At 38.5% G+C, this 14,483-nt stretch overlaps 1 protein-coding gene across 8 annotated transcripts in view; it reads left to right on the forward strand.

Moving 5' to 3' along the window:
• The window catches only part of Evi5 (ecotropic viral integration site 5), a 217,239-nt gene that overhangs the window by 96,528 nt on the left and 106,228 nt on the right, over positions 1-14,483 (forward strand). For all 8 annotated transcript variants that reach the window (XM_047549565.1, XM_047549555.1, XM_047549599.1 and 5 more), the window contains 2 exons: positions 185-274; positions 374-471. In XM_047549565.1, the coding sequence (XP_047405521.1) occupies positions 185-274; positions 374-471 (188 nt within the window). The remainder of the gene's footprint in view (positions 1-184; positions 275-373; positions 472-14,483) is intronic.

The raw sequence follows: 14,483 nt of genomic DNA on the forward strand, positions 1-14,483 counted from the left end.
AGTGGCAGAGTTGAATAGTATGGCAGAGGCCCACCAAGTCTCAAGTATTTGCTGTCTGACTCTTAACAGAGTTGGCTAGTCCCTAGTTTAGGTCACTGAATATTTAGTTTAATATTATTTTGATGTAGTTTTTGTTGATGAAAATGTTAAAACAAATTTGGCTTTATTTAATTTATTTCATCAGGGTTTAGAGATAGTGTTTCGAGTAGGATTAGCACTTCTTCAAATGAATCAGGCAGAATTAATGCAACTTGACATGGAAGGAATGTTACAGGTAAGTCAGTTCATGGTTTCTTGTATGTCTTTAGATTTTACTATTAAACAATAATAAATGGCACTTAGAGGTTCTTGTTTTTCTTTTACTATATTTTAGCACTTTCAGAAGGTCATTCCACATCAGTTTGATGGTAGTCCAGATAAATTAATCCAAGCAGCTTACCAAGTCAAATACAACTCAAAAAAAATGAAAAAGTAAGTATTTTATATTTTCCATTTTATTTATAGGGGTTTGTTGAGGAATATAGGAAATTTAATGAAAATGACAAAACATGCTAGTGATAACTACATTTTTCCTCCTTAGGCTATAGAACTTTACAGTTTTAATTGGTGTTATGGTGGTGCTGGGGATTGAACCCAGGGCCTTGGGCATGCTAGGCAAGCACTCTACCAACTGAGCTGTATCCCCAGCCCTAGTGGCTTCAATATCAAAGTTAATGTTGGAATGTCACACTACTTTTAATAGTTGCGTATATGACCACTTGTACTACCTTTGAACTCCTGGTTTCCTTTCCATATTGACTGGAGTTATGAACGTAGTACATGTATATATGTTAATGTGCTGCTATTATTAATATTTACTGTTACTATTTTGCTGATGGGGATTGAACCCATGGCCTTGTATGTTCTAAGTATGTACTCTACCACTGAACTGCACCCCATCCCTTTGTGCATTTATTTTAAAACCACTTCAGTGGTGTGGTACCATTTATTGATATTCTTTTCCTCTCATTTTGACTGGAGTGTCACTTAAGTCCATGAGCAGCATAGCCAGCAAGATAGATGATGAATTGAAAATTTAAAATTTTATGTGTTATATGTTACCTGTATTTTTTTTGGTATGTATTTTATAAAAGTTTAAGATAAACATTCTTGGCTCATTTTGGTTTTGTTTTAATACACATAGGGTAAGTATTAATTAAGAATTATAGCTGCTATTCTTCCAGCTTCCAGTACTTAAATGATTTTTAACCTGAGGTCATAGTAGGCATTCATTTTTTTCTTAAAGAGTACATCTTTTATATATATTTTTTAGTTGTAGGATGGACACACTACCTTTATTTTATTTTTATGTAGTGCTGAGGGTCAAACCCAGTGCCTCCTGTATCCTGGGCAAGTGCTTTACCACTGAGCTACAACCCCAGCCTAGTAGGCATTCTTGACACTGTAGTTTTTATGGTATAAAATGCTTTAAACTAGGGAAGGGGAAGGAGAGTGCTGGGGTCTGAATTAGAATAAGATATTTTCCATGTTTGTATAATCATGTCAAATGGATTCTACTGTTATGTATAACTAAAAAGAACCAATAAAAATAATAGTAGCATCATATGCTAGCAGTTATTATCTTTTCCGCTGCAACATGAGATTATATTATCATTTACAACATAACTCCCTTAATTAACTCCAGAAAGTTAATTAGAATATGAGTGAGAATAATATTTCTTAGTTATTTCTAATTGACAAAAGCAATCCAATTCTTGAGTTTCAACTCTTTTTAAAAAATTTGAAATTACCTGTGACATTTTTAATAACCACTATCATACTGAGAAATACTGCTTTGTTCTATAACAGTTAATAACTTAAGGAGTCACCTTGATTTTTGCCTCTTGGTAAAACTACATTTAAATCACACTAGTCAAAAAGATTATTTTACTTTAAAAATATGATAAAGAATGAGGTTTCAGCTGAGCGCTATGGTGTGTACCTATAGTTCCAGCTACTCTGGAGACTGAGGCAGGATAATCACTGGATCCCAGGAGTTCAGGCCAACCGTTGTAACAGAGCAAGGTCCCATCTGAAGATAAAAGAGGAAAACTTAAGAATGAGACTCTTAATCTTCCTGGTAACTGAACCTCTTTTTAGAACTTATCATCTGTATAGTCCATTTCTAAAATTCTAGCTATCCTGTTTACTTATCAAACTTCCGACCCTCTAGTACTTTCACTCCCTTACTCACAATCCCTGTTCTGCTTTATCAAGATCACTGTCTAATGTTCAGTAGTCTCTTACCTGAATAAGTATACTTCCTTTACCCTTATTGTAGTCTGTATTCAAATAGCCAAATGTTATTGCGTAGTTTGATTGCTGACAACTGTTTCCACTGTTCCTACATGCATATTTATATTGACTTTAATTTTCCCATTCACCACAGTAGTTATTTCAAACCTTACTACTCTTCCCATGTTCCCATCCCACTGCATACCCTTAGTTAATTCCCTTACTGTTAATTAATTAACCACCATTATCAAAATTTGTCATTTCCCTGATAGACTTAGCTATATTCCTTTCTTCCTTTTTCAAAATACATTATTTTATTCCTTTATGATGTTGATTCAGAATACAGGCTCATATTCATTCCCATCTTTTTCAGGCTCTTGTCCCATTAATTATTCTTTGTTTTTTCTCTTTAACCCCTTTTCTTTCAGTTTTATTTTCTTCAGTCTAAGAAGGTAAATTTGAGTTCTGATTTATAAGTTAAAAAAAACCTTCCTCAGTGTAGTATTCCATTCTTTTATGAAGCTTAATTGTGAGGAAAAGAATAGTTTTTACTCATTAGCTTTAGATCATATTTTATCTGACTTTTTTTCCAATTGAGAAACTTTTTTTTTTAACCAGACTCTGCTTAAATTTATTTATTTACATGAGAAATAAACTGCATTCATCCACACAGCACTGGTTAAAAGAGAGAGAGAATCGGAGCACCTCAGCCACCGTCTCCTTGTCCTCCCTGGAACTGACTCTGGTGCAGCTTTTGGAGGCATTTCATGTCTGACAGCCTCCCCTTTCCCTTTCCCTCACACTGCCAGAGGAGGGCTGTGATTGTGGCCTTGAACATGCTGCTGGGTTCCCCTCTCTCTTGCCCACTTGGGCTCCAGCAAAATGCATTTGGCTTTTTAATTTCTTTCCCCTCTTGAGCCTCCGCAACACTGCCCGTGCACATCCTGGTCTGTATATTTTTGTGCCTGTATTTCAAGAAGGAAAGCAGCGGGGCCAGAGGGTACAGTGTTTCAGATTTTTAAATTGCCAGATAGGTTGTACTGATGAAACTTTTTCAGTTGAGAAGCATATAGAAAAATAGAATAATAAACATGCATATGCTTATCTTCTAGACTTAACAGTTGTTAATATTTTGCCATATTTACTTTTTTCTTTCTTAGCTACTTCAAAGTAAATTATAGAAATCATCAACACTTTAATCCCTAATGCTTTAGTATTGATTGTTATATAATAAAGGTATTTATCTCCTTTACCACTTAATAATATACTGTAATATTGCTGAATACCCAATCTAAGTTCACATTTCCCTAGTTGTGCCAAAAATGTCTTTTGCCATTGATTATAGTGCATTCAGTTGTTCTTTCACATTTCTTCTTCTCCTCTTATGACTCCCTCCAGGGCCTCCCACATGCTAGGCAAGTATTCTACCACTGAATTATACACATCCTGCCTCACAACCATTTTTAACTCTTTGTGCTCACCTTTAATCTTCTTGAAAATTACTCCTTTGAATTTTTCCGTTTTATTCATTCTTTTAAGAAATACCTCTTGAGCTGGGTGTGGTGGCACGTACCTGTAATCCCAGCAACTTGGGAGGAGGCAGGAAGATTACACATTAGAGACCAACATTAGAGGCCAGCCTCAGCAACTTAGTGAGACCTTGTTTCAAAAACAAAACAATGCAAAAAATAAAAGGAAAAAAAAATTGTGGTATGTAGTTCAGTGGTAAAGGGCCCATGGGTTCAATCTCCAGTACGAAGGAGAAAAACAACAACAAAAAAAACTTCTTGAGTATCTAGTTGGTGCTGACATTGTTCTAGGTTCCAGAAATGAAATTTTATATGTATATTTGCTTATAAAGCTTTCATTCTGTGTAGTGAGGCAGAAATTAAACAAAATTACATGTGAGATGGTGATGTGTGTTTGGAGAAAGACAGTCTTGTTAAAGAAACCAGAGGATGATAAGTGGGTGACATCCTTTTTAATTTTATTTTTATTTTTCTTCCCTATTTTTATTGATGTCTTATAATTATGCATAATCGTGGGATTCATTATTACATATTTATACACTTACATGATATAACAGTATAATTTGGTCAGTATAATTTCCCATTATTCCTCCTTTCTCTTCCTTCTTCCCTCCCCCGGTCTCTTTCCTTGACTGTACCGTCTTCCTTCAATTTTCTTTGAGGCCTCCCCCACACCTTTATTCTTCTTTTCCTCTCTAGCTTCCATATATGAGAGAAAAACATATAACCCTTGACTTTCTGAGTTTGGCTTATTTCACTTAACATAATGTTCTCAAGTTCCATTCATTTTCCTGCAAATGACATAGTTTCATTCTTTATGGCTGAATAAAACTCCATTGTGTATATATACCATGTTTTCTTATCCATTCATCCATTGACAGACATCTAGGCTGGTTCCGTAGTTTGGCTATTGTGAATTGTGCTGTTATTAAGATGGGTATGCATGAATCACTGTAGTATGCTGACTTTAATTGTTTTAGATAAACACTGAGGCATGGTATAGCTGGGTTATATGTGGTTCCTTTCCTAGTCTTTTGAGGAACTTTGGTACTGATTTCCATAGTGGTTGTACTAATTTACAATCCCACTGACAGTATAAAAAGTGTTTCTTTTTTTCCCCATCCTCTCCAGGTTTTTTTTCTTGTTTGTATTCTCTTTTTGTTTGTTTGTTTTTTGGTGCTGGGTATTGTGCATGCAAAGCAAGCACTGTAACCAACTGAGCTATATCCCCAGTCCTCTTGTTTGTATTTTTTAAAATTCATTTTTATTGTAAACAAATGGGATACATGTTGTTTCTCTGTTTATACAAGAAGTAGAGGCATAGCATTTGTGTAATCATACATTTACCTAGGGTAATAGTTTTTGATTCATTCTGTTATTCTTTTCTCTCTCCCCCGATCCCTCCCACCCCTCTTATCCCTCTATAGAGTTCCTCTTGCCTCCATTCTTCCCCATTCCCACTCCCCATTATGTGTATCATCCCCTTATCAGTGAGATCATTCGTCCTTTAGTTTTTGAGATTGGCTTATCTCACTTAGCATATTCTCCAATTTCATTCATTTGCCTGCAAATGCCATAATTTTATTATTCTTTATAGCTGAGGAATATTCCATTGTATATATATATACCACAGTTTCCTTATCCATTCATTAACTGAAGGACATCTAGGTTGGTTCCACAGTCTGGCTATTGTGAATTGAGCAGCTGTGAACATTGATGTGGCTGTATCTCTGTAGTATGCTGATTGTAAGTCCTTTGGGTATAGGCCAAGGAGTGGGATAGCTGGGTCAAATGGTGGGTCCATTCCAAGTTTTCTAAGGAATCTCCACACTGCTTTCCAGAGTGGCTGCACTAATTTGCAGCCCCACCAGCAATGTATGAGTGTACCTTTTTCCCCACATCCTCTTTTTTTTTTTTTTTTTTTATTTATTTATTTATTTTTTTTACGTTTACATAGGGTAATGATGTTTATTATATTTTTCCCCTCCCCCCCACCCCTCCCACCCCTCCCACCCCTCCCACCCCTCTTTTCCCTCTACACAGTCCTTCTTTCCTTCATTCTTACTGCTCTCCTTAGCCTAACTCTAAACCTAACCCTAAACCTAATGCTAGCCCCTCCCACCCCCCATTATATGTCCTCATCCGCTTATCAGCGAGATCATTTGTCCTTTAGTTTTTTGAGATTGGCTTATCTCACTTAGCATGATATTCTCCAATTTCGACCATTTGCCTACAAATGCCATAATTTTATCATTCTTCATTGCGGAGTAATATTCCATTGTATAAATATGCCACAGTTTCTTTATCCATTCATCAACTGAAGGGCATCTAGGTTGGTTCCACAATCTGGCTATGGTGAATTGAGCAGCAATGAACATTGATGTGGCTGTATCTCTGTAGTATGCTGATTTTAAGTCCTTTGGGTATAGGCCAAGGAGTGGGATAGCTGGGTCAAATGGTGTTTCCATTCCAAGCTTTCTGAGGAATCTCCACACTGCTTTCCAAAGTGGTTGCACTAATTTGCAACCCCACCAGCAATGTATGAGTGTTCCTTTTTCACCACATCCTCGCCAACACCTATTGTTGCTTGTATTCTTGATAATCGCCATTCTAATTGGGGTGAGATGAAATCTTAGGGTGGTTTTGATTTGCATTTCCCTTATTACTAGGGATGTTGAACATTTTTTCATATATCTGGTGATTACTTGTACATCTTCTTCTGTGAAGTGTCTGTTCATTTCCTTAGCCCATTTGTTGATTGGATTATTTGTATTCTTCGTGTAGAGTTTTTTGAGTTCTTTATAGATTCTGGAAATTAGCGCTCTATCTGAGGTATGGTTGGCAAAGATATTCTCCCACTCTGTAGGCTCTCTCTTCACATTTCTGATAGTTTCCTTTGTTGAGAGAAAGCTTTTTAGTTTGAATCTATCCCAGTTGTTTATTCTTGCTTTTATTTCTTGTGCTATGGGAGTCCTGTTAAGGAAATCTGATCCTGAGCCAACAAGTTGAAGATTTGGACCTACTTTTTCTTCTATAAGATGCAGGGTCTCTGGTCTGATTCCGAGGTCCTTGATCCATTTTGAGTTGAGTTTTGTGTAGGGTGAGAGATAGGGGTTTAGTTTCATTCTATTGCATATAGTTTTCCAGTTTTCCCAGCACCATTTGTTGAAGAGGCTATCTTTTCTCCATTGCATATTGTTGGAACCTTTGTCTAGTATGAGAAAATTGTATTTATTTGGGTTTGTGTCCATGTCCTCTATTCTGTACCATTGATCTACCTGTCTATTTTGGTACCAATACCATGCCGTTTTTGTTACTATTGCTTTGTAGTAGAGTTGAAGATCTGGTATTGCAATACCCCCTGCTTCGCTCTTGCTACTGAGGATTGCTTTAGCTATTCTAGGTTTTTTATTCTTCCAGATGAATTTCATAATTGCTTGCTCTATTTCTGCGAGGTACATCATTGGGATTTTAATTGGAATTGCATTGAATCTGTATAGAACTTTAGGTAGTATAGCCATTTTGACGATATTAATTCTGCCTATCCAGGAACATGGGAGATCTTTCCATCTTCTAAGGTTTTCTTGAATTTCTTTCTTTAGTGTTCTGTAGTTCTCATTGTAGAGGTCTTTCACCTCTTTTGTGAGATTGATTCCCAAGTATTTTATTTTTTTCGATGCTATTGTGAATGGAGTAGTTTTCCTAATTTCTCTTTCTGAAGATTCATCACTTATGTATAAAAATGCATTGGATTTATGAGCATTGATCTTGTAACCTGCTACTTTACTGAATTCACTTATGAGTTCTAAAAGTTTTCTGGTGGAATTTCCAGGTTCCTCTAAATATATAATCATGTCATCAGCGAACAGGGATAGTTTGAGTTCTTCTTTTCCTATTCGTATCCCTTTAATTTCTTTGGTTTGTCTGATTGCTCTGGCTAGAGTCTCAAGGACGATGTTGAATAGAAGCGGTGAAAGAGGGCATCCCTGCCTTGTTCCAGTTTTTAGGGGGAACGCTTTCAGTTTTTCACCATTTAGAATGATATTAGCCATGGGCTTAGCGTAGATGGCCTTTATAATGTTTAGGAATGTTCCCATTACCCCAATTTTTTCTAGTGTTTTGAGCATGAAGGGATGCTGTATTTTATCAAATGCTTTTTCTGCATCTATTGAAATAATCATGTGATTCTTCACTTTAAGTCTGTTGATATGGTGAATGACATTTATTGATTTCCGAATGTTGAACCAACCTTGCATCCCTGGGATAAAACCCACTTGATCGTGGTGCACTATCTTTTTAATATATATTTGTATGCGATTTGCTAAAATTTTGTTGAGAATTTTTGCATCGATGTTCATTAAGGATATTGGTCTGAAATTTTCTTTCCTCGATGTGTCTCTGTCTGGTTTAGGTATCAGGGTGATATTGGCTTCATAGAACGAGTTTGGTAGGGTTCCCTCCTCTTCTATTTCATGGAATAGTTTGAGGAGTATTGGAATGAGCTCTTCTTTAAAGGTTTTATAGAACTCGGCTGAGAACCCATCTGGTCCTGGACTTTTCTTTGTTGGTAGGCTTTTGATGACCTCTTCTATTTCATTGCTTGAAATTGGTTTATTTAAGTTGTGTATGTCCTCCTCGTTCAGTTTAGGTAGTTCATATGTCTCTAGAAATTTGTTGATGTCTTCAAGGTTTTCTGTTTTGTTGGAGTATAGATTTTCGAAATAGCTTCTAATTATGTTTTGTATTTCACTCGTGTCTGTTGTGATGTTTCCTTGTTCATTCCGAATTTTAGTAATTTGAGTTTTCTCCCTCTTTCTCTTTGTTAGTGTGGCTAAGGGTTTATCAATTTTATTTATTTTTTCAAAGAACCAACTATTTATTTTATTAATTTTTCCGATTGTTTCTTTTGTTTCGATTTCGTTGATTTCGGCTCTGATTTTAACTATTTCCTGTCTTCTACTACTTTTGGTATTGGTCTGCTCTTCTTTTTCTAGTGCTTTGAGCTGTAGTGTTAACTCGTTTATTTGTTGATTTCTACTTCTTTTTTGAATGCACCCCATGAAATAAATCTTCCTCTAAGTACTGCTTTCATAGTGTCCCAGAGATTTTGATATGATGTGTCTTTGTTCTCGTTTACTTCTAAGAATTTTTTAATTTCCCTCCTGATGTCTTCTGTTATCCATTCATCATATAATAGTGTATTATTTAGTCTCCAGGTATTGGAGAAGTTTCTGTTTTTTATTCTGTCATTTATTTCTAATTTCAATCCATTATGATCTGATAGAGTACAAGGTAGTATCTCTATCTTCTTGTATTTACTAACAGTAGCTTTGTGGCATAAAATATGGTCTATTTTAGAGAAGGATCCATGTGCTGCTGAGAAGAAAGTGTATTCATTCTTTGTTGGATGGTATATTCTATATATATCCGTTAAGTCTAAATTGCTGATTGTGTTGTTGAGATCTATAGTTTCTTTATTCAATTTTTGTTTGGACGATCTATCCAGTGGTGAGAGAGGTGTGTTAAAATCGCCTAGTATTATTGTGTTGTGGTCTATTTGATTTCTGGAATTGAGAAGGATTTGTTTGACGTACGTGGATGAGCCAATGTTCGGGGCATAGATATTTATGATTGTTATGTCTTGCTGATTTATGCTTCCCTTAAGCAGCATGTAATGTCCTTCTTTATCCCTTCTGACTAGTTTTGGTTTGAAGTCCACATTATCTGAGATGAGGATGGATACTCCAGCTTTTTTGCTGTGTCCGTGTGCATGGTATGTTTTTCCCCATCCTTTCACCTTTAGTCTATGGGTGTCTCTTTCTATGAGATGTGTCTCTTGCAGGCAGCATATTGTTGGATTTTTCTTTTTAATCCAATCTGCCAGTCTGTGTCTTTTGATTGATGAATTCAGGCCATTAACATTCAGGGTTATTATTGTGATATGATTTGTATTCCCAGTCAATTGACTCATATTTGTTTTTGACATGATTTGGTTTCTCCTTTATTTGGCTATTCCTTTAGGCTAGCGCCTCCTGTTGCTGATTTGCATCGTTGTTTTTCATCTCTTCCTCATGGAATATTTTGCTGAGAATGTTCTGTAATGCTGGCTTTCTTTTTGTAAATTCCTTTAGCTTTTGTTTATCATGGAAGGATCTTATTTCATCGTCAAATTTGAAGGTAAGTTTTGCTGGGTATAGGATTCTTGGTTGGCATCCGTTTTCTTTCAGGGCTTGGTATATGTTGTTCCAGGCCCTTCTAGCTTTTAGGGTCTGGATTGAAAAATCTGCTGATATTCTTATTGGTTTCCCTCTGAATGTAATTTGATTCTTTTCTCTCGCGGCCTTTAAAATTCTGTCTTTATTTTGTATGTTAGGTATTTTCATAATAATGTGCCTTGGTGTGGGTCTGTTGTAATTTTGTATGTTTGGAGTTCTATAAGCCTCTTGTACTTGGTTTTCCATTTCGTTCTTCAGATTTGGGAAATTTTCTGTTATTATTTCATTGAATAGATTGTTCATTCCTTTGGTTTGTTTCTCTAAGCCTTCCTCAATCCCAATAATTCTCAAATTTGGCCTTTTCATGATATCCCATAGTTCTTGGAGATTCTGTTCATGATTTCTTACCATCTTCTCTGTTTGTTCCACTTTGTTTTCAAGGTTAAATATTTTGTCTTCAATGTCTGAGGTTCTGTCTTCCAGGTGTTCTATCCTATTGGTTATGCTTTCTATGGAGTTTTTAACTTGGTTTATTGTTTCCTTCATTTCAAGGATTTCAGTTTGGTTTTTTTTCAATATATCTAACTCTTTATTGAAATGATCTCTTGCTTCCCGTATTTGGTCTTTTAACTGTTGATTGGTGCGATCATTTAATGCCTGCATTTGTTCTTTCATCTCCTCCTTCAATGCCTGCATTTGCTCTTTCATCTCCTCATTAGCTTCCCTGATCGTTTTAATTACGTACATTCTGAACTCCCTTTCTGACATTTCTTCTGCTGTGCTGTCATTGGGTTTTATTGATGTAGTATCTAGGTTTGTTTGGGACATTTTCTTCCCTTGTTTTCTCATAATGGTCAGTTGTCAGTGGGACCCTGAGATATTGCAGTTTTCCACTATTGGCTTATAGTGTCCCAGTAGATTTCCAGTGTATCACCTCCCAGCCTTCAGTAGCCTGATGTCTTGGAGGAATCTGATAAAGCAGCTCATTCGAAGAATACTGCCCCTAGCCCCCTACTGGTTCCACGTTTTGGAACTGGCTCTGTGCGGAAATGCTCTCACTGTGGGCCTGCACCGTGCAGCTGGCCGTGTGGGAAGAGCCCACTGCCGGAGTGTGGAAGACTACCTTGGGAAGACTCAAGCTGCCCTGCCCGGCTCTGCTAAGCCACCTCTATCTGGGCCTGCCACCCGGGCCGAGCTTTACCCAGTGGGCAGACTCACCCGTGGCTCCACTTCAGTCCGAGTCTCTCAATGCCTCCCCTTCTTAACTCCTGGTTTCTGGAGCGACCGGGGGTGCAGTCTCCCTCTAGGCCGCCATCTTGGATCGCCCCGTGAAGAGAGCCCGCAGCCGGAGTAGGCAGAGCCGCCTGAAGAGGTTTCCGGCTGCCCTGACCTTATCCCTGAGGCTGACTGCAGATCGAGGCTCTCCGCTGGTTCTTTGCAGGAGTACACTGCACTGCAGGGGCTCCGGGACTCGGAGCGTGCTCTGTTCAGACAGGCTCTCACTAGCGGGCCAGTTCCGTTCCGAGAACCTGGAGAAGCTGGCTGTGTGGGCGGGGCCCACCGCCGGAGTGCGCAGGACTGCCTGTGGATGACTCTAGCTGCCCTGCCCGGCTCCGATAAGCCACCTCTATCTGGGCCTGCCACCCGGGCCGAGCTTTACCCAGTGGGCAGACTCACCCGTGGCTCCACTTCAGTCCGAGTCTCTCAATGCCTCCCCTTCTTTACTCCTGGGTTCTGGAGCGACCGGGGGTGCAGTCTCCCTCTAGGCCGCCATCTTGGATCGCCCCGTGAAGAGAGCCCGCAGCCGGAGTGGGCAGAGCCGCCTGAAGAGGTTTCCGGCTGCCCTGACCTTATCCCTGAGGCTGACTGCAGATCGAGGCTCTCCGCTGGTTCTTTGCAGGAGTACACTGCACTGCAGCAGCTCCGGGACTCGGAGCGTGCTCTGTTCAGACAGGCTCTCACTAGCCGGCCAGTTCCGTTCCGAGAACCTGGAGAAGCTGGCTGTGTGGGCGGGGCCCACCGCCGGAGTGCGCAGGACTGCCTGTGGATGACTCTAGCTGCCCTGCCCGGCTCCGATAAGCCACCTCTATCTGGGCCTGCCACCCGGGCCGAGCTTTACCCAGTGGGCAGACTCACCCGTGGCTCCACTTCAGTCCGAGTCTCTCAATGCCTCCCCTTCTTAACTCCTGGGTTCTGGAGCGACCGGGGGTGCAGTCTCCCTCTAGGCCGCCATCTTGGATCGCCTCCCCACATCCTCTTTAACACCTGTTGTTGCTTGTGTTCTTGATAATCGCCATTCTAATTGGGGTGAGATGGAATCTTAGGGTGGTTTTGATTTGCATTTCTCTTATTACTAGAGATGGTGAACATTTTTTCATATATCTGTTGATTGCTTGTAGATCTTCTTCTGTGAAGTGTCTGTTCATTTCCTTAGCCCATTTGTTGATTGGATTATTTGTATTCTTGGTGTAGAGTTTTTTGAGTTCTTTATAGATTCTGGAGATTAGTGCTCTATCTGTAGTATGAGTGGCAAAGATTTCTCCCACTCTGTAGGCTCTCTCTTCGCATTGCTGATAACTTTCCTTTGTTGAGAGAAAGCTATTTAGTTTGAATCTATCCCAGTTGTTGATTCTTGGTTTTATTTCTTGTGCTATGGGAGTCCTGTTAAGGAAGTCTGATCATAAGCCGACAAGTTGAAGGTTTGTACCTACTTTTTCTTCTATAAGATGAAGGGTCTCTGGTCTGATTTCAAGGTCCTTGATCCATTGTGAGTTGATTTTTGTGCAGGGTTAGAGATAGGGGTTTAGTTTCATTCTGTTGCATATGGATTTCCAGTTTTCCCAGCACCATTTGTTGGAGAGGCTATCTTTTCTCCACTGCATATTTTTGGCCCCTTTGTCTAATATGAGAAAATTGTATTTATTTGGGTTTGTGTCCCTGTCCTCTATTCTGTACCACTGATCTACCTATTTTGGTGCCAATACCATGCCGTTTTTGTTACTATTGCTTTGTAGTATAGTTGAAGTTCTGGTATTGTGATACCCCCTGTTTCATTTTTCCTGCTAAGGATTGCTTTAGCTATTCTGGGTTTCTTATTCTTCCAGATGAATTTCATGATTGCTTGCTCTATTTCTGTAAGGTACGTCATTGGGATTTTAATTGGAACTGCACTGAATCTGTTTAGCACTTTTGGTAGTATGGCCATTTTGACAATATTAATTCTGCCTATCCAGGAACATGGGAGATCTTTCCATCTTCTGAGGTTTTCTTTAATTTCTTTCTTTAGTGTTCTGTAGTTTTCATTGTAGAGATCTTTTGTTAGATTGATTCCCAAGTATTTTATTTTTTTCAAAGCTATTGTGAATGGGGTAGTTTTCCTGATTTCTCTTTCTGAAGATTCATTGCTTATGTATAAAAATGCCTTAGATTTATGTGCATTGATCTTATATCCCGCTACTTTACTGAATTCACTTATGAGATCTAAAAGTTTTCTGGTGGAATTTCCTGGTTCCTCTAAGTATACAATCATATCATCAGCAAATAGGGATAGTTTGAGTTCTTCTTTTCCTATTCATATCCCTTTAATTTCCGTGGTCTGTCTTAATTGCTCTGGCTAGAGTTTTGAAGACAATGTTGAATAGAAGTGGTGAAAGAGGGTATCCCTGCCTTGTTCCAGTTTTTAGGGGGAGTGCTTTCCGTTTTTCACCATTTAGAATGATATTGGCCATGGGCTTAGCATAGATGGCCTTTACAATGTTAAGGAATGTTCCTAGTATCCCTATTTTATTCAGTGTTTTGAGCATGAAGGGATGCTGTCTTTTATCAATTGCTTTTTCTGCATCTATTGAAATAATCATGTGATTCTTGACTTTAAGTCTATTGATATGGTGAATTATATTTATTGATTTCTGGATGTTGAACCAACCTTGCATCCCTGGGATAAAACCCACTTGATCGTGGTGCCGAGTTCTACAAGACCTTCAAAGAAGAACTCATTCCAATACTTCTCAAAGTATTCCAGGAAATAGAAACGGAGGGTACCCTACCAAACTCATTCTGTGAAGCTACTATCACCCTCATACTCAAACCAGGAAAAGACACATCAAGGAAAGAAAATTTTAGACCAATATCCTTGATGAATATAGATGCAAAGATCATTTACAAAATATTGGCAAACCGTATACAAAAACATATTAAGAAAATCGTGCACCATAATCAAGTGGGGTTCATCCCTGGAATGCAAGGATGCTTTAACATCCGTAAATCAATTAACATGATCCATCACGTCAGTAGACTTAAGGATAAGAACCATATGGTTATTTCAATTGACGCAGAAAAAGCGTTTGACAAAATATAACACCCCTTCATGCTCAAAACACTAGAAAATATAGCGATAGTAGGAACATACCTGAACATTGTAAAGGCTATTTATGCTAAGCCCATGGCCAAATTCATTCTAAATGGA

This window comes from Sciurus carolinensis, chromosome 1 (genome assembly GCF_902686445.1).
Source record: "Sciurus carolinensis chromosome 1, mSciCar1.2, whole genome shotgun sequence".
NCBI classification, from domain to species: domain Eukaryota; kingdom Metazoa; phylum Chordata; class Mammalia; order Rodentia; family Sciuridae; genus Sciurus; species Sciurus carolinensis.